A 26108-nucleotide genomic window follows, 5' to 3' on the forward strand; every position below is an offset into this window, starting at 1 on the left:
CAGAGCATCTTTCAAGTAACGTGTCTCATGTTCTAGCCTGCATTAGGCACATCACTTAAAAGGAAGCCATCTTTCTGCCCACAGCAAATTTCCAGGGATAAAAACAATTGAGAGAAATTTAAAATGCACACACTGCAAAGAAAATTTCCTCTCTTTGTACAACTGGTGGAAGCATGTTGACCCTCAAACAGACAAGGCCAAGTCCTCTCTTTTCTAAGATTCACATATTCAGCATATGTCCTAAGTGTGCACTCATGCTTATTTGTTAAAGTAGCTAAGAAGCAGGGGACCCCAGACAATAGAAGGTGTACTTAGATTTTCAGAAAGCCTTTGACAAGGTCCCTCAAAGACTCTTAAGCAAAGTAAGCGGTCATGGGATAAGATGGAAGGTCCTCTCATGGATTTTAACTAGTTAAAAGATAGGAAACAAAGGGCAGGAATAGAGACGACTAAGGAGGGATATGGTAGAGGTCTAAAAAATCATGACTGGTGTGCAGAAAGTAAATAAGGAAGCGTTATTTACTACTAACACAACAACTAGGGGTCACCAAATGAAATTAATAGGCAGCAGGTTTAAAAACAAACAAAAGGAAGTATTTCTTCACACAATGCACAGTCAACCTGTGGAACTCCTTGCCAGGGTACATTGTGAAGGCCAAGACTATAACAGGGTTCAAAGAAGAACTAAATAAGTTCATGGAGGATACGTCCATCAATAGCTATTAGCCAGATTGGACAGGAATGGTGTCCCTAGGCTCCGTTTGCCAGAAGCTGGGAAATGGGCGACAGGAGATGGATCACTTGATGATTACCTGTTCTGTTCATTCCCTCTGGGGCACCTGGCACTGGCCACTGTTGGAAGGCAGGATACTGGGCTAGATGGATCTTTGGTCTGACCCAGGGTCACTGTTTGGGGTGCAGGGGGTGCGGAAAGAAGATTTAGAGAAAAGTCTCAAAAGACAGTTTCCTCAGGACAGACACTGAGTAGATGGCAGAATTACTCTGTATCTACCATAACCCCCAAAAAATTATTAGGATACCTACAGCAGAACATGGAATGGTATTAACCACCTGTGAACTCATTTGATGCAGCTGCAGCAGATACCTCAAATCACCCCCTCTCCACATGAAATAGAAACAGATTATGAGCACTTCTGAGCTGTATACAGATTCAACACCCATCCCTTCGGCTATGCTGTCCAAGGAAGCTTAAACTTCAAAGTATTCTTCCTTCAGAGACTCGGAGTTGTGGGGGGGAGAGGAAGTTACTTATCTGACCAGCTCCTGAATATGAAGCATGTCAAGAAAAGAAAGTACCCATCCTTCCTGAATGTCAACGTTCTACTTCTCATCTCCAGTGCACACGTCCCTTTCTCTCTCTAACCCCAGTCATGCTTTGCCATACAGGTTGTCCCCCATATGGGCTACACAGTGGCTGAATCTAGGTTACCAAAAAAAGGGCACCAATGGAGCAGCAGACACTCTATAGCAGCAGGAGAGGGCTTATCTACTCCAGCTCACGCCAGAGGAGGTAGCTATGTCGGTGGGAAAAGCTCTCCTGCTAACATACCACTGTGCACACCAGCGCTTAGGTCAGTATAACTTACATCACTCAGGGGGTGGTTTATTCACACTTCTGAGCGATGTAACTTATACCGACTTAAGCTGTAGTGTGTACATAACCAGAGAGGGAGAGAGAGAATGAACAGCAAGTGCAATGGCCTATGACAAGCAGTGGAGTGCAGAGCAGTGTGCTGTAGGTGTTCATGGTGCAAGGCACCGTCTCAGAGGTTTAGTGTCATTTGAGGGCAAGGAAAGAAGAGGAGAAGCTCATATTGTTGTAAAATTGGGGTGGGGAAGATGGTTCAATTTCTGAGCGAGTCGACTAGACTGGTAACAAAGGAGTAAAACAAACACAAATCTCCCTTATCCTGATATTAAAGCAGGCCACTTCTCCCACCTCCTTCCCCCATATTACACACCCTCCCTCCCCCCGCCAGTCACTTTTTGCTTTTCTCACCCCTCATTTTAAAGTTGTATCTGCATTCTTCTCTTCCTCCTCCTCTAGCTCATGTTGCAGCACATGTTCCTCTAGCTGAGGATATCTGGTGGTTGCTCTCACTAGGGACTGTTGATGCTACTCTAATCAGTTGCTGAAGATCAATGCAGTACTTCTCACCCCGGAGGCAGAGCATGCTTGGCATTTCTCCCAGACATCAATGTACAGTGCAGAACCTACCAAACTTGGCTCTGAACTCAGTTATACTGTCTTTATATTGCAGGGCCAGTCCCCTAATGCTTCTAGTCTTACCCTCTCCATTTCCTCTTCTCTTTGTGTCTGCTTCCCCACTTATTGCCACATAACAGTGTTGTGCATGTGCTCAGAGGTAGCAACAAGAACAGCAGCAGATTGAAACAACTTGAATATGCCACAAGAATATCCTCTATCACTTTAAGCACTGGGGAGGGTACTGAGATTCCTGGTCCTGCTTGCAGCAGGGAGCTGGTAGCAAAGTATGTGATCTGACTCAGTCTGGAAAGAGCCAGCTTAAAATAAACTGGGGAGAGTTGTTCCTTGCTCCCATAGGGAGCAGCCTGCTTTCTTTTTCTCTGTTTTGGAGTTTGTGTGTGTTAAGGTTCTGAATTTTAAGAAATAATGTATAGTTACATTGCAACCTTCCAGCATTGTGTATATATTCCATGAATATAATCCCAGACTCCAGTTCATCAAAGAACTTAAGCACATGTTTAATTGCTTTTCTGAACAGGTGTGGATTTAAGGAGTTGCTTAAATCCCTAGTTAGTTAGTTTCACTCCACTGCCCTAGCAGGCCTATTAAGGAACCACCAGGTGCAGGAGCAAATTCAGAAAGTTTAAGGCCAGAAGGGACCATTAGATCAACTTCTGACTTCCTGTATGACACAAACAAAATATTTTAATAAAACTGAATGGGCCCAGATTACCAGACAATCCAGCCTGCTCTGTATGACTTCCCTAACCTCATTGGTAATTACCAATCTCCCAATCTTTGTGCAATCTGCAAGTTTTATCTGCAGTGATTTTACATGTACTTCCAAATCATTGATAAAAATGTTGAATAGCACCAGACTCAGTACCAATCCCTGTGAAAGCCCAACAGAAACATACCCATTGACTACTACTGCGAGATGTCATTTAGGTAATTCTCAGTCCATTTAATGGGTTTTATTGAAATTGTATAGTACTCATTTTATCACAATGTCATGTGCTATTAAATCAAACGCCTTACTTAAGCCTAAGTGTATTACATCTATTCAGTTACCTTTATCAACCAAATCTGCAGTCTCAAAGAATGAAATCAGGTTTCTTCAACAAGAGCTATTTTCATAAAACTACATTGACTGATATTAATTGTATTTCCATCTTTAATCCTTTATTAAGTGACTCCTGTATCTATTTTTCAATTATTTTATCCTGGATTGATGTCAAACCAACTGGCCTATATAGTTACCTGGGTCATCCTGTATGCCCTTTTTAAATATTGGCACAACATCTTCACTTTTCCAATCTCTTGGAATTTCCCCAATATTCTGAGATTGATTAAAAATCTAACATTAGCAAGTGAAATTCTCCTCAGCTAATGCAACAGGACTCTTGGGTGCAAGTTACCAGGGGCTGCTGATTTAGAAGTTTTCATCCCTAGAAGATGATGTGTGACATCCTCATTGGTTACTAGTGGACAGGAAAGTACTTGTTTGTGTTAACTATGATACAAGTGCATCATCCTGCTTCTTTCCAAATACAGAACAAAAATATTTATTGAACACTTCTGCCTTTTGTGCATCATTACAAATTTTATCATCTCCATCCAGTAATGGGCCTATACCATTGCTACGATTTCTTTTGTTCCTAATGCACTTAAACCCCTGATTGTCCTTAGCCCTGGATTTTCCCTTGAGGTCTTTAACTTCCCTTGTTTTTCCTGCACCTTATAACTTCTAATTTATATTGACTGCTATCCATTTCCCCTTTTTTTCTCCCACAAGTGCTATTCTCTACTTGGGTTACGGCTATCAGAAGAGAGAACTTATTTTTCTGAAGACAGTCAAAAATTGGTCCTCTGGATTCAAAAGCCTCTTCATGAGCAGTGACAATATTTTCTATATGTGGGATGGTGCTAGTATTCAAGATTCATTAGAGATTAAAATGGCAATTGTTAAAAGACTAATTCAAAGATTTATGTTTTATTGTAAATATGAATCATTTGTTCTCTTTGTAATATTATAAAGACTGCAGAAGAAACCAGAGTTTCAGCAATGCCTCAGACTGTCTATTCTTGTATCAATACTGAAAAAAAATTATAATTAACATGAAACTGAGAAAAAGCCTTCCAGCTCATCACCATAGTGTTTAAAAAAAAAACCAAAAAAACACACAAGCAGTTATGATCATGTCATCTCCACACCCCCTTCAAAATACCTGCCAAAGCAATGCATGTTGAATGCTTTAAACTTTCCTCATAAACCAGTCCCTCCAACCACTTCATTTTTGTTGCTCCTCTTTGAATTGCCTCAAGTTAATCTCTCACAGGTGTTCAGGTGCCAAAATCAAAACACATACTCGAAGTGCAGTCACAGCAGCACCAAGTGGGATTAGCAAGCCCTCAAGCCCATGACCTTTGTGTATGCTTCCCCAAAACTGTACTTTTTGCCATTGCAACTGCATGTTTAATTTGCCATCCACAATCACCTCTGGCTTTTCTTTTGAATCACCTTCGGCTTTCCAAGTCTCTCTCACAGAATAACTATTTCAATTATTTTTCCTTCTGTTGCCTTAAGCATTGCAAGTTTTCCACAATTCATCTCTTATTTCTTGCCTTATTCTGAACTTTTTTGCCCTCAGGGTATCTGTAAATGTAATTAGTGTGCTGATTTCTTTCCCCCCATACCTGTCTTCCAGATCTTTAAACAAAGAGTTAAAGGGACACTCTTGATTTTAAATCTAGTTAATTTCTATAAAGGAGTTAAAAAAAAGTTTAGGTACTATATTGGCCCTGGCACTTTTTCAGGTTTCATAGTCACATTTTCTTATTTAAAAAATAGTCTAATGTTTCTTTTAAAAAGAAAAGGAGTACTTGTAGCACCTTAGAGACTAACCAATTTATTTGAGCATGAGCTTTCGTGAGCTACAGCTCACTTCATCAGATGTATACCGTGGAAACTGCAGCAGACTTTATATACACACAGAGATCATGAAACAATACCTCCTCCCACCCCACTGTCCTGCTGGTAATAGCTTATCTAAAGTGATCATCAGGTGGGCCATTTCCAGCACAAATCCAGGTTTTCTCACCCTCCACCCCCCCACACAAATTCACTCTCCTGCTGGTGCTAGCCCATCCAAAGTGACAACTCTTTACATAATCAAGTCGGGCTATTTCCTGCATAAATCCAGGTTCTCTCACATCCCCCCCACCCCCATACACACACAAACTCATGTTTCTCTCTCCCCTGGCACTGTGTGAAAGATCCACACAAACAGGGGAAACTGACTAGCAGATGCCCTAAGAGCTCTTTCAGCTGGAAGAGCTATTCAGTTGAAGGAATATGTACAAGTCATACAGCATTAGGATGAAGGTAAATTTACTTCGTTTCTTTTCCTAGTTCTGGGTGCACACATCATCCTATCTGCTTCAGCATTAAGCATCCATTGAAGGAAGCAAGGAACAATAGGATGGAATATGAACAAAATTCCAAAGCAGCAAGACAAATTCCCCATTCATTTTCTAACAAAATGCCAAAGTTACTTTCTGCAGTGGTTTTTCCTTTAGGGAGTTATGAAGGAGCAAAGCCTGCCAGCTATCAGCAAAGTGAGCTGGCTGGGCATCCCAGGGGCAGGGTTAACACATAATGAAATCTCACATCTGCAGGCCTTCTGCAGGCTCCAGCTCGCTCCCTCTCTTGCTCAACTAAAGTGTCTTTGTCATTTGTTAACTGTGCTCATGAACCCTTCGAATCTGTTTCTGATGTTCTTCTCCCTTAAGGGATAGGCAGCAACTGGAATGAGAAGGGCCAGAGGAAATGCAAGCTTTGTTCTCAAGAGTTTGAGAGAAGAGTTTGTTTCCATGAGTGACGTTGAGGGGGGAAGGGTAAATGGAATACAGCCACTAAAAACATACATCCTTAACATAGTTCTTCCCACCCACTTCGATCTTTCACAAAGAAAGCAGAAGAGAGATTAGCCACCAGCCCTACATTTTATACAGAAGTCTTTCTATGGTCTGAAAAAACTAAGCTTACAACCCCCACCCCTAAACACACACACCCCAAAAATGTAAGAGCCAGAATCACTCAACACAGCTGTGTGAGAGAATTGCAAGGAGGAAGGGGGCGGGGGCAGATGAAGGAAACTCTAGCTGTAAGAAACTGAAAGAGAGATATACAATCAATACTTGTGACTAGCCCAGCCAGCCAGAATTATCAAGATGAGGGACATATATTTGTCAGGAAGCCAGCAACTGTCTCCTATAGAGTAACTTCTCACTGAAAAATGTACAATACAGAAGTCAATTTCCCCTGCCTTCATTCTGTATTAGTAAGAACATCTGCATGAAAGCCAGGTGCTTTAAAAGTGTCTCCTTCCTAATGCCAGTTCCTCACATGAAGTTATAATCCTGCCTGTAATGTATGTCACTATCCTCTCCAGAGTAATTTTCATATAGCACACGCAGTGATTACTTCTGTTCTCAAGTAGGAGTAGAGCTCCTAATCAGCCATTGTTTTCTTGAACTTGCTTAGCTTTAGTTCTGTGTGTAGACAAAAAAAATATTGAAAATTAAATCAATTTTTCACTGGGCACTGAAAACTCCTGAGATGAAAATGACTACAGAGAAAGCATTTTCCACACCCACATCTGTCCAAAATGAGGCCAAAACAGACAAGATCTGCTGAATCCTGTACTACTGTTCTCCTTTTTGCTCTCTCCTCTCCTATGAGGCCTTCCATTGCAGCTTCCAAACACCCCTGAGTAGGAAGACTAAGTAGGATTCTATTTGGATTTCATCATCAGTCCTACCAAGGTCAGCAAGAGTTACAACCAATGTGAGACTCAAGGAATTTAGTGCCTGATCATGTGGTTTCTATAAAGAATAAGAGACCACCGCTAGGGAATCTCAAAAGGCTACCAAATTAAAATGAAAATGGTCATGAAGTGCATTAGCTAACATCTGCCAAACTTCTAGCATTCTGCATTATTGGCTAGTTCAGAAGCCGTGCCTGTGGTTTAGAATGGGTATCCAAGGATCTTGGAAGAGGAAAAAGTCCAGCATATACACCTGAACTAGGAATGCCAACTTTCCAGTTCCAGAAAACTGAACACCCTTGTCCCGCCCACTGCCCCACCCCTTCCCAAGCCCCCGGCCCCACTCACTCCATCCTCCCTCGCTTGCTCTCCTCCACCCTCGCTCTCGTGCTCATTTTCACTGCAAGGCCCAAACAGGCATATTTATTGTTTTGACAGATGTATTATGCCAATTTCAGGTTTTATTTGTTACAGGACACTAGAGCTGGCAGCAAAATAGTCCAAAAGGGTAATTAAAAAAAAGTTTCAAAGAAAGATTTTCATGATTCTTTCCCTCCCCTCCTCCCATTTTTCATAATCAGCTCCATGTTTTTTGTTCACTAAAGTTACTGTAATTTTGTGCGGGGAATAAGGACCATACGTTATTCCAGCTGCAATGGGTCTGTTAAAGGCCCACTCCTGAAGCCCAAATAGAAATCCATAGAGCACAACCACAGAAATGCACACCTGTCCCTATACCTATATAAATAAATCTGTAGAAACGGACTCGCACACCTACATGCAGATACACACATATCCATGTGTACACATCTAGCATGCACAAACACATATACTTCCACATTATTTATTTTTACAATTGTTGTTTATTGCCTCGGGACCCCAACTAAGATCAGGGCTCCAAGGTGGTAGGTGCTGGACAGATACATAAAGAGAGCCTGCAACAAAGAGCTGATAATGTAGCTACACAAAGGTGGGGAGAAATGTATGATACATTGGCTCTTCTTCAATTACTAGTCAACAATATTCACTTTTTAAGAAATAATACATTCTTTTAGAGTTCCCTTTTCTTTTAAAGATTTGTTACGATATGAACACACCTTTTAGGTCATCAATTTTTGTGTGTGTAAGACAGAAAGAGGAATAAGTCAGAGTTAGACTCCAAATTTTATTCACACAGGTATATGCACACCTCCCTACACAAAGGTACACAGTCTCTTACACACATACAATGCATGTATGCACATACTTGCCTACACAGGCACACCCAGCCAAGGAGGGAGGAGGGTGGAGGAAAGAGGCCAAGGATGAGAGCAGGGTGGGGGTGAGAGAGGGGGCAGTGAAGGAGAGAGGAGGGGTGGGGTGGTACGTAGGGTGGATGGAGATTCAGGGAGAGGCAGGAGGCACAGGCGTGTATATGGACATAATGGAAGTGCAGCAGTGTATGGAGGTGAATGGGGTGCAGGGAGTGAAGGACATGAGGGTGGCAGCTCTGGGAGGTGGAGAGGATGGGTGGGAGAGAGCTACAAGGGGTATAAGGCTGGGATGGGGGCATTCCCAGCACTCAGACATGGGAATACACATACCTCCAGCTCCTGGGTGCCAGCAATGGAGCGACAGACAGACTGCGGTTCGCCGCAGGGCATGTACCACAGCTCAAGCCCAGCCACAGGAAGAGCGCGAGGAGGAGGAGGAGAAGAAGAGGGCCAGCAGCACAGACACGTGCCACGACCCCTCAACAGCCACCTGCTAGGCATGTTAGTTTGCCCCTGCCCTGCCCAATGCAGAGCCACATGCAGCTCTTCAGAAGTTAATATGCAGCTCCTTGCATAGGTGCTGACTCTGGAGCTGAAGCTACAGGTGCCAACTTTCCACTGCTCAACTCCAGGCTCTGCTCCCACTCCACCCCTTCCTGCCCCCTCCCCTGAGCCTGTTGCATCCTTGTTCCTCCCCCCTCCATCCCAGAGTCTCCCATACACTGCAAAACAGCTGATTGCGGTGGGCAGGAGGCACGGGGAGGGAGAGGGAGAGGCTGATAGGCAGGGCTGCCGGTGGGCAGGAGGTGCTGGGGCGGGGGGGCTGATGGGGCTCCTGATGTATACTGTGGCTCTTTGGCAATGTACACTGGTAAATTCTGGCTCCTTCTCAGGCTCAGGTTGGTCACCGGCATCTTCACAGTAACTCACTTGGATCAAAGGCAGCTGCAGAGACTGCTCTATTTACATACGTCCATCCTATCTAGCTAAAAGAAAAGGAGTACTTGTGGCACCTTAGAGACTAACAAATTTGAGCATAAGCTTTTGTGAGATACAGCTCACTTCATCGGATATCCCATCCTTTATTTATGCTGTTTCTTTCCTCTCAGTGCCTCTCCAACCCCTCAACTTGGCCTCCTGACGAACAGTGTCCCTCATTCTAGAGGGACGTTAGCCTCCATTCCCCTCATGTTTAATGTTTGTATTTAGTATAGCCCAGAGGCTCCTGCTTGAATCAGGGCTTCATGCTGTTAGTCACTGTACAGACACAGAAGCAAATATAGTCTCTACCCTAAAGGATGTAGGGTTTAAGACGACAAGCAACACACAAAAGCTGGGGGAAGGGAAGAGAACAAAAATATATTTTACATTCATTTGCTATATTTTATGTATTTACCATCTGATCTTTTTCCTCCAGCCTTCGTTATTGTGCATTACTTAGGTCAGAAATGTTGAATCAACTGCAAAAAGGTAAGGTTTGCTGCCAAAAAAAGGCTCCACAAGGCTAAATCTATTATTATGCATCCCGTATATTTGCCTCAGTCCCTCATCTGCAGCTTAAACAGAACATGCCTAACCCCAATAGTATTTAATAATTTGCTCCTAACCAAGGAGGAATGCTGTTTACACTCTTCCACTATACTCAAACAAATTTGTTAGTCTCTAAGGTGCCTCAAGTACCCCTTTTCTTTTTGCGGATACAGACTAACACGGCTGCTACTCGGAAACCTACTCTTCCGCTATATTTTCTCTCTCTCAACTTGCGATTTCAATACAGCAGCATTTACTTTAGAGCAGTTACAAGGGGCAACCTGTAGGTCACCTGGACTCTCTCCACTGCATGCCACCTGCCTCCCACAAAGTAGTGAGGTGCTATGGAGGAAGCCTTTCCCAATAGAGAACTAGAGCCATAGTACAGGACCTAAGTTCCCAATATATATATTTGGAAGACTAAGGCAGCTCTAAATGAGATCTGAGACTGCAAGAGACAATCAAAAGCCCCTATCACTGAAAGACTTAAGCTGATTTTCTCAGTCCCTGCTACTCGGAGTGTCATGGTTACCTCTGCCAGTAAAGGGGTCTCTGTCTAGAGAGACTGACTTCTGTTTCACTCTTCTACATGGTATTGAATGAGAGAGGCGCCCCAGAGGGAAGGCAAAGACAGGGCTTTCTCCCCTGAATTGTGAAAGCTTGTCCAGAGCTATGTTGTGACAGAAGTCTTGGGGACCAGTTCATTATTCACATTTCTTGGCAAAGGACTAATTGTTTATGGGATTTTAACACTGGGCCTTACAAACTAGATAATAGCAGCCAAGGAGTTGATATTGGAGCCAGGTTAAGCCTTTGAAAGGTGGCTATTAACCATTAAAGGGCCTTTTGCCCTCCTAGGGAAAGCAGCAAATCCATATCCTAGTGTGTTCAGGTAACAGGAGAAGTCAGATTTGAAAAGTGGAGATTATGGCCCTGGATCCAGGGTGGGAAGCAGGCCCCAATAAAAGATCTCTGGAAGCACAAGCTGAATTGGTATCTAACCGATGTGTGATGCTAACAGGCTGACTAAGGTAGTCAGAAAGGACGACTGCCTTCATGGCATGCAAGCTCTTCACTTTCCTTTCTCTTGCTTAAATTAAGCTGAGAATGCCTCATCTAGTTTAGCTCATGAGAAGTGTAAGCACTTATCTACACAGGGAAATTTCCCAGTATAGCTATGGCAGAATATTCTATTAGCTATGCTGGTGTAACACCCGTGTGGATATGCTATTCTGGAATAAAAGTGATTCTATTCCAGAATAAGTTACTCCACTTCCAAAGTCTTGGTCAATGGGCTTGGGCACAGGAGTCCTATCCCAGTGAGTTGTGCTGCCATCAGGTTGCAGCAGGCAAACAAGAGAAGCTAAAAGACAAGGAGGAGGCAAGAGGGATTTGGTCACAGGCCCTATTTTAATATCGAGAACAACGGTAAACTTTTTTGCTTGTCTGAAGCCAAAGAAATCCTAGACAAGATAATCAAGAGCTAGGAGGCTCTATTTGGAGAGGAAGAGGAGACAGACAGAATATAACTGCTGCAAGAATATCAATGAGGAAGTGACAGCCAGAAAACAGCAGAATGAAGTTAAACTATCCCAAATGTGGGTTGGGGACTGTCATCTGCCTGGTAGCCTATCGTTACTGCTATGGAAGATATTGATGCTCATAAAAAGAAAGATTGAGAAGAACCCAGTTTTATTCCAAAAATCTATTTGAAAAGGATAGTACAAGGCTTGCACAGTTGCCACCTTTTCTAGGCTAGGCCTGAAAAGAGCTCTTTAAAGTATGGTACAGAGATCTGTGAGGAATTTTAAGACTGTACTCTCTTCCCACAGCTTAGCCAAATGAAAAGCTCTCGGTTCCCAGCTGTAGGACAACCCAGTTCGAGTAACAACATGAATGATACATTCATTTGTCCAGACTATCACACACTACCCACTTCCTTGATTAGCAATATACTTTTACATATCGTCAACAGGATCCTTCTAAGTCTTGAGAAACATTTAGCTGGAATGTTGTTGACTACAGGCTTCCACAAGGTACCAAAAATTGTGTTTTCTGTGCTACGTGGGCACACTTGCTATCACACATGTCCCAATGTCATTCTCAGAACAGATCGCTCTTCTCTACCTCAATCATCACCACAGATTCAGCACCTTAAAATGTACAGTTACACGTCAGTCAAAAGCAGCCCAGCTGGAGAAAATCCAATACCCTTATTTTTCTAAATTTAATTGGCAGGAAATATGATGGTAAGGGTAAAGTTTCAAAGCACCATGTGCTTCTCTCAGTCAGCTTTTAGATCAGAGATAGTTCAAATATTCAGCAAATCTCTTGTAAATAACTGTGTTCCTCTTTTTTTTTTTTAAAAAATGGCTTTAAATTGGAAGTGTAGAGCATAAGTAGTTTGTTTCAAAAGTTATTCAGCTCCTTCATAATTTATAAAGACTGTCTCCAAGTTGTTTATTTAAATGTATATCTTCACTTTTCTCTTTACTGGGGAGCATGGGCCAATTCTTTAGATGACCTGATTAGTGATGTCACATTAGGCTACAAAGCTGCAGAATTGCCTTCCATGCCCAGTTACAGATGAGAAGCAATGACAGATGAGTCTTTAGTCAACTCCTTACGCAGGCAGAGTTAAAACTAAAATGTGCAATATGGTGAATTGCACTTTTAAATAAATGTACGAGCACTCTCAAAAATCAAAAAAAAATTAAATAAAAAGTTACATTAACCCAGGATTTTACAGGCATTTAAGACAACACAGTTATGTTTTTCACAGAAGCCATAACTTGGCTACCCTGCCAAAAAATATATTAAATCAACAAAGCACACTCCAGGCCCAGGTACACATGCTGTGGAAACATTGAATTTTGCAGTGTGTATGTAAAATTAAGCATCATATCAGATATAATTAACAAATGAAATATAGCCCCAAGTGCCACACATTGAAAAACACAGGCAATCCAAGAAAGCCCATTCAGATGTACTCTTTCTACAGAAGTCAACAGAATACTAAGCAGATGACAGCCATCAGGGTGTTTGTGAGACAGAGAAAATGAGTCACTGCAAATTCCTAGTGAGATTCATTAGCCTGTAATGGACAATTTATCTGAAGAGATAAGAACAGCTCAAAGTTTCCCCAACTCTTCTTAGGGGACACTTCTGAACTCTGACATTATTGAACTTTAAGTTTGGTTTTATTTTTGTTCAGGTGCATCAAACAAGGAAAGCATGATCATCCTGTTGAGACTCCAGAGCGGACAATACATTCCTTTGCACATGCAAACTGACTGCATACACCCTACAGGCCCACACTCTGCAGGTGTTCAGAACTTGAAGCATCCATGGCATCAACTGTAGTGTCCTCATGGATTTACATAGCTCATGCAAATGGTATACTGAAGCCTACATTCAGGCCTAAATTTTCAGAAATGGCTAGAGTTTTGGACCATTTCAAATTTTTAGATGCCCAACTTGCAGCCCTTTCAAAGCCTCCATTTTCAGAAGGCAAATACTCAGCACTTTCAGAAATTGGGCCCCTCTGAAGTGTCTCAAGTTGAGTACTCAAGAATTCAGATACGCAAATTCACTGGTCACTTCTGAAAATTTAGGCCTAAAATATTTAAGTAAACTATGTCCAACATACCTTCTCCAAATGGCCAAACACACCTCCAATTCTGCTCCCCATGCATCACCTTTAGAACGCTGATGTTCTAGTTCAATACTGATATTAAATCCAGCTGCATTCTACTGCCATACAGAAGCAGAATCAAGTGATAAATAGGTAAAAACAACAAAATGGGAACGAGATTGCCTCATGGGAATTGGATACGCTTTTGACATTTAAAAGTTCTTTACAAAGAACCATTTGCCTTTTGACTGCCTTCTAGAAATGGAACAGGTAGTTGGCATCTGACAGAGCATTTTGTCAACAGATTTATCCATCTGTATCAGGACCTGGTATTTGTCACGGAGGCACACAGCCCTGCTGGGGTGGCATCAACTGCAGGTCAGCTTATGCAGACTTGAATTCCACTGTTACACTGTCTTTTGAACAGTTACCTAAAAGGTCTGCTGCCCACCAAGACCTGCATGCAGCTCCTCAGGGCTCTGTTTCAGAGGATGTCACCAACAGATACAGTGGAGTGGGGAGCAGCGTTCCTTATGGTGCTTTAGGCACTGCTGAGATCTCCAGCTATGACAAGAAGAAAAAAAAACCACAGAAGTCCCAGGGAGCTGAATCTGGCCATGGGCAATTTAACTACAGTAGAGCCTTGATTTTAAATAGTTATGTGTTTAAATGTATTTGTACAATTACGCTTTGTCGACACAGCTCCAATTAATAATTTGAATCTTGAACTGCTTTGGGGGCGTATGGTTAAAGCATTTTTAACTATATAAAGGCAGCTGTCTCTCAGGCAATATTTCAGTGACAGAAATTTCATTTTTTTATATATACATACACCACATATTTGACTGCAGAAGGAAAGTAGATCCTTCCTCCTGCCCATAAGTTTTCCTATCACCGTTTTTTTCTTTTGTCTATTACACATTAATAGAAGATTGAGAGGGGTTTTGAATAGGCATAAAGGCTGTTCACATCTTTCCTAAATGCATACATATGTCTTTCTGCTTAGAGGACAGGATGCCTATTCACAAGGTGGGATACCAGTTTCACTAGCACAGAGGTGTCTGCTGAAGATTGGGATTTGTAAGCAGCTTTTATAATGGTGCATGTCCATCTTCTGAGATGGCTCTAATGGGACTGTATTACCAGCTTTTTTACATTTAAATCACAGCTATGTGCCCAGACAAGAATAGGCAAAACCCAGAGGAAGACTCAATCTGCATGCCATTGGCTGCCAACAAGACAGTGACATGACACTAGCACTTCACTAGGGAACATGGGAGGGTCAGCATATCATTTGAGAGAGAAGTGATCAAGCAAATATATCTGTGGTGATCATCCCACTAAGCAGACAAACAGCTGAAAGCATGTAAATCTGACAGCCGCAGGTCTACAGGGGCACTACAGACTCCTCACTGTGCACTCCCGTTGCTATTTACGGACACACCAAGCAAAGAAACTTGCAGAAGCAGCTAAGCGAATGAATCCTACAGAATCTGAAGTCTGAACCAGAGAAAAGCTAATTTTTTTACTCAGTTGAGAAGCTCTATGAAAGGTAGTTGGGGAGTTTGTACTTCATTACAGCAGGCACAACATATTCCTCCACAGAAACTGTACCTTGCAAATAGTGCGGGTGACTGTAGGAATAGATGTTTTTCTTTCCCTGTGAGGGATTACTACGCAAAATATAAATAGTCAAAATAATCATACCATCCTCTCTTTTTGAAATAAACCCACTTCATCATTCATACTATTGGTCGCTTTTGTTTCTCCTTCTATTGGTGGCTTCACTCAGAATTCTTCCAAACAAACAGATCAATTTCTTGCCTCTGTTTGGGTCCCTTCAGAGGCCTCTTCCTACATGCTCCTAAGAGTCAATGCCTAAGTAGGATTAGTTGCCACACAACACAGCAGACGCAGGAGCACTGTTTCTGACCACTGGGCCTCCAGAATGTCATTTATTTTGCAAGCTATACACATTTCAAGTAGCCAGTAACTGGATTCGGAAATAGGGTGACCAAAGATAGCAAGTGTAAAAATTCAGGACAGTGCGGGGGGGGGATGATAGACGCCTATATAAGAAAAAGCCCTGAATATCAAGACTGTCCCTATAAAATCAGGACATCTGGTCACCCTACTGGGAAAAACACATGTATGTTGCGTGGCCACAATTTCTCACCCAAGCTCTGGGCTTTAATTAGGGAAATACTTCTGGTTGACAGTATGAATTAGAATGGCAATTCAACCTTTGTCACTGACGAAGATCCAAACAGTAACTGGAAGTAACATCCCAAACACAGCTATAAAATCCAACAGAATATTCTCAGAGGGGTTCTGATTGAAACAAGGGACGTTTCTTTTAATTTTTTTTTTTTTTAAATAGAGCGTGCGCGCACCCTTCAACAGAACAGTGCAGAGCTTCCTGTCACTAAAGCTCCTACCAGCTCATTAAAGAAATCTAACATAGGATTGCTTTCCCACTGAGCTATCTGAAGATATAAATTGTGCAAGGCATAAGAAATTTCAATGACAAAGCAGTTAAACGGGATAGTTAAAGAAACACAGTTACAGTATGTAACTGACAGCCTGCCTTCTAGTTGCATTAAACTTCGGAACTTGCAACAGGCATGCTTCCTAGGACCCTAAGACCACACTGCCCAGCACACAGCAAGTTAGGCCTTATATGGTTATTCATGTTTCTGCACATAGATTAACACAAGATCTTTGCTGTGATGCAGAATTATGACACTGCACAGGGGCACTATGGTATGTCAGAGTTCACAGATGAAAACCTTTTATTCCCTTTATTTATTTACCTGGGTATATTAGTACTCACAAAAGTGAGGCACAGATAAGACTGCCTAAACTGAGCCAGGCATAGCACAGGTAAATGCTGAGCAAGCTTCCTCATACAGCTCTGCCACCACACCTCACCCCTCACCTCCAGTAGTCCCTGGAATTACAATCTTGGACTTTTCCTGAGCAGAGATTCACCATTGTCAACTGTTATTACTTTACGCTGTGCACACACATTGGACTTGAATGCACCCTCTCCACCCACACACTTAGGTGAAAATGAGTAATGTTTTCTTGAGATCAGAGACTAAGGTCTGCAGGCCTGAAAGGCCAGCCCATGCCCACAAAACACCTCCTGCGTTAGAGACAAGTAACAGCTGGCGGCCTAACACTGGTTTGGTTGAGGCTGGGGTTTTCTTTTCTTCTTGTTTTACTTTTTGTTGTTTTTAAGATAGGTAGTAGAAAGAGAGAGAGGTTGGCAAATAGAGTTAAAATTCAGATATTTGTTGGCCCTTTATAGCTATTCCCCCGAGGACTTTGCATCTTTGTTTTTTAAAGGCATAAAATAGCTGCAACAGTAATTTCCCACCATAGAAAGGCGGTTAATATTGGAAACCAGCATGGTAACCTAATGCTGGGACTCTGCATTTCCATGGAAGAGAAAAAAAAAAAGAGTACAGCTAATGATCTTCATCTCAGGTTGCCAGGACTGATAGGAAGTGATCAAACATTTTGCCTTTGCAGGACAAGATCAGAGTTGGAGGGGAGAAAGACAAAAGACCCTTGTGACAGAACCACAGCCCCTTTGATATGTTAAGCCCCACTGATGGTCTCCAAAGGGAAAGGGAGCCCCAGCCAAAAATAAAGTTGCCATAACTGTTATGGTAGGCAGTGGTGAAGAGTGGGGCTCATGACTTCAGTCCAGAGATTATACAATGTACTTCCAGGGAAGAACAGAGACAAACATGCCTACAGCTTCACCAACAGCTGCTACCAAAAGCAAGTAAACTGGAATCTGAGGATTCAAGTGCAATTTTAAACTAATCAAAGGCCATGTTCACACCAGGGAAAAAAGATGGGTTAACTAGCACACTAGTACTACCACTATCTTTGTCTACATTAGGATTTTAATACCTTGTTTACATAGGGATTTTAGTGTAATTGTAGTTTTAACATGCCAATTAACACACCTTTTTCCCCCCTTAAGACAGACAGCCTATGAGGAAGAACTTACCAGAGGGATCGCTTAGCCATGCCATAGGAAAGTCCCTGTAAAGCATTTCACATGCCAGGGTTAGACGCATGTTTATAGTGAGGGTTTCTGTAGCCAGAAGCTATGAACTGTTGCACTGAACAGTTATTTATATGCCTCCCTATCCTATGTCCAAATAAACTTTTTTGTAGTGGTCCAATAAAATATATTATTTCACCCACCTTGTCTCTCAAATATCCTAGGACCAACACAGCCACAACTCTGCATCCCAATAAACTAAAAGCCTACTAAACAGAGAGTCAATTCCAAATTCTCAGCTTTACAGCAACTAGTAAAATAATGTAATCTGCACCATGGTAGAATTTAATCACTTGGTACACTAAACACACAAACCAATTTTTCTTCAATATTTTGTAGAATTCAGTCAAAGGTTGGCCCATTTCCACCCAACAAGAGTTTGTCAGCCACTATAAAAAATTAAGATCTTCAGTAGAATATACTTTTTCCTCTGACCTGGCTATGGAAGACTGCATAGTATTCTGCATTGTTTGCCTGGAGGAACTTCATTTCCCCCCTTTCGCGTGATGCCCTGGGAAAACCCACTTTTGGCCTTATTTTGGGTGAAGTGGCTTTTTTTGCACACTGCAGTAAATCATACATCTGGCTGCAGCTGTGCCTTTGATAACAGTTAGTGCATTTTTCAGATGGGGATGAAGTGTTCTTTCTCTCCTTATACCCCCAATCCACCACAAAAATCTTGTAGGAGGTAGGGCTCCAACTCCCTTTCAAGCATAACCTCTAATGATGGTGGTAGACTGCAGAAACACAGGAACCAGTTCCTCAGAATTTCAAAGTCTTGGATTTCATCCAATTGCAGAATAAACCCACTATGGTAAAGTCCTGAAGTCTGTTATTTTCTTACTGATGCTTTAAGTTAAACCTTTACAAACCTCTTAAATTTACACGGGGGGGGGGGGGGGGGAAGAGGAGGAATGCAAACTACAAAGTTACACACCCATGGCTGCCGCTACAGTTTAAATGAAATATGAAATTTCAGTCATTTTTAAAATGGCTTAGGATCCAACAGCACCTTAATGCACTCTAAGGGTTCTCTCTGTATGCTCACAGTCACTCTCATTTGGAAAGATGTGAAGAAATGAAAATGCATTTCAGTAATGTCCTGGTTGCATCTATTTTTCTAGTTACCACCCCAATTAAAATTCCAAACGCCAGACTCCCTCCCCCCTTCATTATTAACTGTAAAGCCATTTTAGGGCTTCCCCCAAATACATAACCCAAATGGGGCCCAGCTCTACCCTGGGTTTCTTCAGCCACCCAGCTGGAATGACAAAGAAAAGCTAGGCTTAAAGGGAAGGAAAAGGGTATGACTCATACTTTTCAGGCACATTCATAATTTCATAAAGAAGACTTCTGAACACCTCCTACACCGAGTATTCACAAGAACTCCTGATAACACAGCAGCTTAACTCCAGGCAGATGGGTGCTAGCCCAACTCCTGCTCCTCCACCCCCAAAGAGAGGGGCTGTCCCCCACATTAGAATTACTACACACCCTCCCGCTTTGACAAGACGAACACACGTTAGTGTCCGTACAGAAGACAAACAAACAGCCCAACACTGCTGTTTCTCACCGTATTGTTTAGCAGGGAATCGGAGTCCACCAGTTCTGACAGCTCACTCAGCTTTCGATCCCAGTGCAACAGGTTCTGCTCCCCATTTTCCAATACTTCCATGATCAATTAGAACCACAATAAAGCCAAGGGAGATAGGGTATGTGTATTTGGGCACACTTCACTATTGGTACTCTGCTCACACGCAGCAGCCTTATTCCATATGACCAAAGCTCTCCTTCTCCTCACTCTCTTTGTACTTAATACTCCCTCAAACGCTATAACTATATCAATTTAAGTTGAGACAAATTTCTAGAACAAGCCCTACTCTCTTTTCTCCAGTGCTCAGAGCTGCAATACCCGTATTGTTTGCACACAGTTGCTCTGCATTAGAATGTGTGTGTGTGTGTGTGTGTTTAATAGGTAGTGAGTTTCCTCTATCAGCTGGAGACCCTCCCCACAGCTGCTCAGAGTCGAGAGTCAGACTGACACCAGCAGCCTTTCTTCCCCACCCGCTTCAGATGCTGGCTCCCCCTCCATGAAAACTGCCAATCACTGAAGGGAAGCTGGCTGGTTTCAAAGACTCTGCCCAATCAGAATTAAGGAACTAGCCTCCGGACTGCACTATTTCCCACACCTCTCCAGCTGTGGAATGTGGGCGGGGGTTCCCTGGCCTGCTTCCACCAGTGGGGGGCCCCTCCCATGCCCCACCGTGGCCTATGGATTTGCTTTCCTTTGGCCAATAGAACCTGCCCCCACCCTCCCAGCTGCGCCGCTGGCCCAGCAAAACTGTGGGACTGACAGTTGCTTTAGCCAATGCAATAGCGACAAGAATACAGCCTGGGGAAAGCCCCGCCCGCGCTTGAGAAGCGAAAATCAAAACAGTGAGTGCGGTGAGAATACACACAGCTGGGGAAACAGGCAGGCTGGAGGCCTTCCCCGGACCTGGCAGTTCTGTGTCTCATTCCGCAGTTAGCCTAAAGCCATCTTACAACACACAAGAGTTTGCTGTGCGCTTCCATGAGGCACTTGCAATCTCCTTCCAGTTGTCACAACTATTTTGCTCTGAAAGGCTAGGTTGAAACTGTTTATGTAGTCCCAATCCCTTGCTCTGATTGATTGCCCTGCCTTCTGATCTGCCAGGTACTGGCACAGGTCACACTGGGATTACTCACGTGCTTAAAACTAAGCCCATGCTTTAGTGCTGTGCTGGGTCAGGGCCCGCAGGGTGCTCTGCACTTCGTAAGATAGAACCCTAAATCCCAGATTTGCTATAAGTTTTTAAACATTCAAATGATGTGAAATTACATTTCACAGGGTGACTGGCCCCTTTAAGAGGACATGGGCCAGCCCCACCTGTGTCTGATCAGCTGTGTCCCAGGTGAGGCTATGGGGCTAGATGTCAAGTGATAGACTGAAGAGCACTTGGCTCTTATAAAGGCCAGCAAGTGGCCAATTGGGCTGGAGAACTATTAGGAGGGTTTGTAGTAGAAGCTGAACTAGTGGAAAGAACTTGGCTATTTAGAGACTCTTAAGCAAACATGCTGGAGAGCAAGCACTGCAGGGACTAGGTAGACTCATACAGTTGGGTCAAGGACCCAGAGGGGCTGAGAAAGGTGAGGGTAAAGCCTTTGGGGAATTGTGGCTCCATGCTAGGCAGAGGAGCTCCTTTACTTTGCTTATGTTTTCTGTTTAACCAATAAATTGTGCTTTGAGATAATAGCCTAAAACAGACTCTACTGTGTGGCATTGATTGCTCCTGGGCCAGTGAGTTGGTCCACCAGCATACAACTGGAGCTGGTCAAAAAGTTTCTGATGAAACAGTCTCCCAGTGGAAAAATGCTGAATCAGCTAAATCAGATTTTTCTGTGGAAAGGTATTGATTTCATAACATTTAAGGGGAAGTTACAACTTTGTTATAATATAATTTATAAAGTAATGTAAAAGTCAAAACACTTCAAAAAGATAGTTTCAAGATTTCTAAAATAAAATATTTCAAACATTTCATGTTGTGGGAAATCTAGACTTTTCATTCAGCTGTGGAATGGCAAGTTTTGAAATGCCAAAGTTTGCTGCAGAGCAGAGATGCCATTTCTAACCAGCTCTACAGGCAAACTAGTTCATAGTATTTGCCTTTGTGTACAGGGCCCTTTGTCACTGTGTCTGTTCTACTCCTGAGGGAATTATGCACCTGTGCAGCATTCATATCCCCCTGCAGATATTTTTTTCTCTGCAGAAAAATACATTCTATTGGAGAGGTGGTGCAATTACACGGTTTGCCCAGCAGGGGCTGCTGTAGTGCCAAAAGAGAAGGTGGCCTGCCACAGAGAGGGAGAGACTGTAGGCTGCTTTTTCTCACAGTATCCTGCTTGTGGGGCCAGGTGAGGGGGGGATGGCGTATATATGGGGGATGGACAGAGTGAGGCATATTGGGCTGCTGAGGGGAGTCATGTAGACTGGGGTTCAGAAAGGCTATTGAGGGGGACAGACTGGGGTGGTGGCACAGGAACTAATGGGGCAACAGCATTGAGCCAGGAGCTGAATGGGAGGGGGTGCAGGGACATATGAGGAGAGGAGGAGGGGATGCTGGGAAAGACAGGGACTGGACAGATATTCCTGACTGAATGGGAGAGGCTAGGGGTCAGCCAGGGTCTGCATGGGGGAGGCTCCCCAACTCGCTAACAATTCCCCCCAAAAAACCTGTTCCATACTTCTCCCCTCCACCCCCAACCACCCTCCAAGTTCACTCCCACCAATTACTTCCCTCTCCCTCAGCTCCTCCATTACCTCTGACTCCCCCAAGCCTTTGCCCTGTTTCTGAGGGGTGTGGGAAATAAGTATCTGTACTGTAGTTTAAATGAATTATTACTCAAAGTTCTGTATTAATATGTCTAGTAAGGAATCTATTTGTCCAAAACATTTCCTGAACATTTTTTGTTGTCCGCATTGTTACAGGTATTACTTGCTGACAGGTATTTTGAAATAAATTACCAACATAATTAAAACTGGCATGATTATATTGTTGTTTTGACAAATAAAATATGCAGAATTTTAAAATATTGTGTGCAGAATTCCCCACCCCCAACCCCCGGAGTACTACTCCTCCTTAACCCCAGCCATTAGAGATGCCAACCTCATCTGTCAGCTTCTCATACACATGGTCTGAGGCTTTCTTCCACACAAAACATCCTCTCTGCACTGATCCATAAGCCCCCTGCCCGCCACTTTCCCTCCTCCACAGCCCACCCTCTGTCATGAAGTCTATAAGAAATTAGATAATTAATGTTTGCTAGGTTGAGGGCATGAAGCACTTTGATTTTTTTTTAAATCATAAATGTGTGTATATATAACCTGCTTACATTTTATTGTATCCCTCCCCTGACACCTTTCATGTGTCACTCATCTTCAGTTGCAAACTGGTCAGGTCAGTGATTGGCTTTGCATTTGTACAGTGCCAAACACAATGTGGCCTGATCCTCATGAGTTTCTGCATGCTACTGCCCTATAAATATGAAATGTAGAAATACTCTGTCCTGTAGCACTTCAATTACCCCCACCTTGTATACTAACTTTAGCTCCTGTCTTGCAGCAGCAGCTGGTATTTCTGCTAAACTTACATCTCTAGACTTCAAGATCCCTGCCTTTCTCTTCCCTTCTCTCGTGCACACACCCCTGGGTGGTATTTTATAATTGATGTCATGAACCTAAATTTTCACTGTCACCCAAACGCAAAATGGCTTAAGGCATGAACTGAAGAGTGTTTGCAGTAACAAACCAATAAATTACTTTTCTTCCTGTCAGAGATCCTTATGGGCAATTATGCCCCAGGATCTCCCACATTCATACTCCACCCAGCAAATAGCACTGGGAGGGGAAGAAGGAAAACAAATAAATTAAGTTTAAGAATGAGAGCAGCCTTTACATTAACAGATGACTGTTTATTTAGGCATACTGTCTTGGCTGTTAGCTTAGTGATTTACCTCAGAGTACAGATGACGCTTTCTGCATTTAATAGCAAAAGCAAATACTGTTGCATGAGAGAAAAGGAGAGTACTGATGGGTGAATTATAAATCCCTGGAATATAAAACATAAGTCCTGTACATCAGGAGGGAGTTCTGTGACATAAGCAGCTACACAGAGCAGTGACAAGTTAAACTGTTTCAGAGGGGTAGCCATGTTAGTCTGTATCAGCAAAAACAATGAGAAGTCCTTGTGGCACCTTAGAGACTAACAAATTTATTTGAGCGTAAGCTCTTGTGGGCTAAAACCCACTTCCTCAGATACATGGAGTGGAAAATACAGTAGGAGGTATAAATACAGTTAAACTATGAAGTTTTGGTGATATCGTATGAAAAACAAAAGGGATCTGAAGTAGAGGTCAAAGTGGAGGCAGTTTGTTTTACAGCACTGGTAATAATAGGAAGTAGTCTTCCTCTAGGGCAAAGGTGGTAGAGACTGAGTCATTGGCATCTGACAATTGTTCTGTGGCCTGCATGAAATTCACTGATTATTTCAATCCTATTTATTGATCCTAGTTGGTAGCCGGAGAGAGGCCAAGAACTGAATGAGCCTAGCAGTTGAACTAACTCCCGAGAACAAAGCTGAAGCACAATAAGAGGGGACATATGGGTGAATTTGCACTGCCACTGCTTGTACCATACCTGTCCTGTGGGCAGAACATCAGAGGACTATGTTCTATAGCAGGGGTCAGCAACCTGTCAGAAGTGGTGTGCCAAGTCTTCATTTATTCACTCTAATTTAAGGTTTCGCGTGCCAGTAATACATTTTAACGTTTTTAGATGGTCTCTTTCTATAAGTCTATAATATAGAACTAAACTATTGTTGTATGTAAAGTAAATAAGGTTTTAAAAAATGTTTAAGAAACTTCATTTAAAATTAAATTAAAATGCAGAGCCCCCCTGGACCGGTGGCCAGGACCTGGGCAGTGTGAGTGCCACTGAAAATCATCTCGTGTGCCACAGGTTGCCTACCCCTGTTCTATAGGGAATATTTCTGCACTGGCCTAGAGACTGAGTCATAGAATTTAGAGATGGATTAGATTATCCAATCTGTCATTTTTCACCAAAATTATTTCACTTTTTAAAAAGTGAAAGTAGGACACTATAAAATGAGCAACTTTTCAATTGCCCATTATCAACAGATTACACAGCAAGTGAAGCCTAGAACAAAAATGGCTATTGTGTCAGATGTTGATACCAAATGTTTCTAATTAAATGATATCTACTATTTAACAGCAACTAGGCATGCAATTAGTTGCTCATTAGTGTACACTTAGCCCAGCGGTTTTCAACCTTAGGGTCCACAGACTGTCTAAGGGGTCCACACAAGGTTGTCATTACCATAGAACAGTGTCTTTCAACCTGGGTGTCTGCAGACTAAGATTTCCAAAGGGGTCCGCACCTCCATTTGAAATATTTTAGGGGCCCACAAATGAAAAAAGATTGAAAACCACTGCCTTAGCCTATCAACGTATAGAAATTAAGAATTTTCTGACAGAAGTAGAGAAAAACATCTGACTCAGTATTTAGTCTAAATCATATATCTGTATCCATCTGTCTCATTTTATACTTAGAGTATAAGCCCAATGGGGCAAGGACTGTCTTTCTGTTGTATTTGTACAGCACCTAGCACAATGGGATCCCTGGTTGGTGTTCTCGGCATGATGATAATACAAAAATAATAAAGCACATTTCAGTCATGTAAAGGTTAAGTTGAATTAGCTGCACAAAAACTGAAATGCTAGGTGGAGCAGTGGATTAGTTATTCACTAGCCTCTTATTTCTGTAGGCTCAGGTCTAAGGGTATGTCTACACTACGAAATTAGGTCGAATTTATAGAAGTCTTTTTTTAGAAATCGGTCTTATATATATGAGTGTGTGTGTCCCCACAGAACATGCTCTAAGTGCAGTAAGTGCATTAACTCGGCGGAGTGCTTCCACAGTACCGAGGCAAGCGTCGACTTCCGGAGTGTTGCACTGTGGGTAGCTATCCCACAGTTCCCGCAGTCTCCGCTGCCCATTGGAATTCTGGGTTGAGATCCCAATGCCTGATGGGGCTAAAACATTGTCGCGGGTGGTTCTGGGTACATATCGTCAGGCCCCCGTTCCCTCCCTCCCTCCCTCCCTCCGTGAAAGCAGCAGCAGACAATCGTTTCGCGCCTTTTTTCTTGAGTTACCTGTGCAGACGCCATACCACGGCAAGCATGGAGCCCGCTCAGGTAGCCATCACTGTATGTCTCCTGGGTGCTGGCAGACGTGGTACTGCTTTGCTACACAGCAGCAGCAACCCATTGCCTTGTGGCAGCAGACGGTACAATAGGACTGGTAGCCGTCATCGTCATGTCCGAGGTGCTCCTGGCCACGTCAGCCAGGAGCGCCTGGGCAGACATGGGTGCAGGGACTACATTAGAAGTGACTTGACCAGGTCATTCTCTTTAGTCCTGCAGTCAGTCCTATTGAACCATCTTATGGTGAGCAGGCAGACGATACGGATTGCTAGCAGTCCTATTGTACCATCTTCTGCCGAGCAGCCATGAGATGTGGATGGCTTGCAGTCCTTCTGCACCGTCTGCTGCCAGCCAAAGATAGATGGAGTGGATCAAAACAAGAAATAGACCAGATTTGTTTTGTACTCATTTGCTTCCCCCCCTCCCCCATCTAAGGGACTGATTCCTCTAGGTCACACTGCAGTCACTCACAGAGAAGGTGCAGCAAGGTAAATCTAGCCATGTATCAATCAGAGGCCAGACCAACCTGCTTGTTCCAATAAGAGCAATTACTTAGGTGCACCATTTCTTATTGGAACCCTCCGTGAAGTCCTGCCTGAAATACTCCTTGATGTAAAGCCACCCCCTTTGTTGCTTTTAGCTCACTGAAGCCAACCCTGTAAGCCGTGTCGTCAGTTGCCCCTCCCTCTGTCAGAGCAACGGCAGACAATCGTTCCACGCCTTTTTTCTGTGCAGACGCCATACCAAG

General features: G+C 43.0%; 1 protein-coding gene across 1 annotated transcript in view; it reads right to left on the bottom strand.

Annotated features, from left to right (window-relative positions):
- The window catches only part of CREB3L2 (cAMP responsive element binding protein 3 like 2), a 110330-nt gene extending 90647 nt beyond the window's left edge, over nucleotides 1-19683 (bottom strand). The window contains exon 1 of the mRNA XM_048830447.2: nucleotides 19134-19683. Coding sequence (XP_048686404.2) covers nucleotides 19134-19235 — 102 coding nt within the window. The 5' untranslated portion in view covers nucleotides 19236-19683. The remainder of the gene's footprint in view (nucleotides 1-19133) is intronic.
- Nucleotides 19684-26108: the final 6425 nt, after the last annotated feature.

Source organism: Caretta caretta, chromosome 1, assembly GCF_965140235.1.
Source record: "Caretta caretta isolate rCarCar2 chromosome 1, rCarCar1.hap1, whole genome shotgun sequence".
Lineage (NCBI taxonomy): Eukaryota > Metazoa > Chordata > Testudines > Cheloniidae > Caretta > Caretta caretta.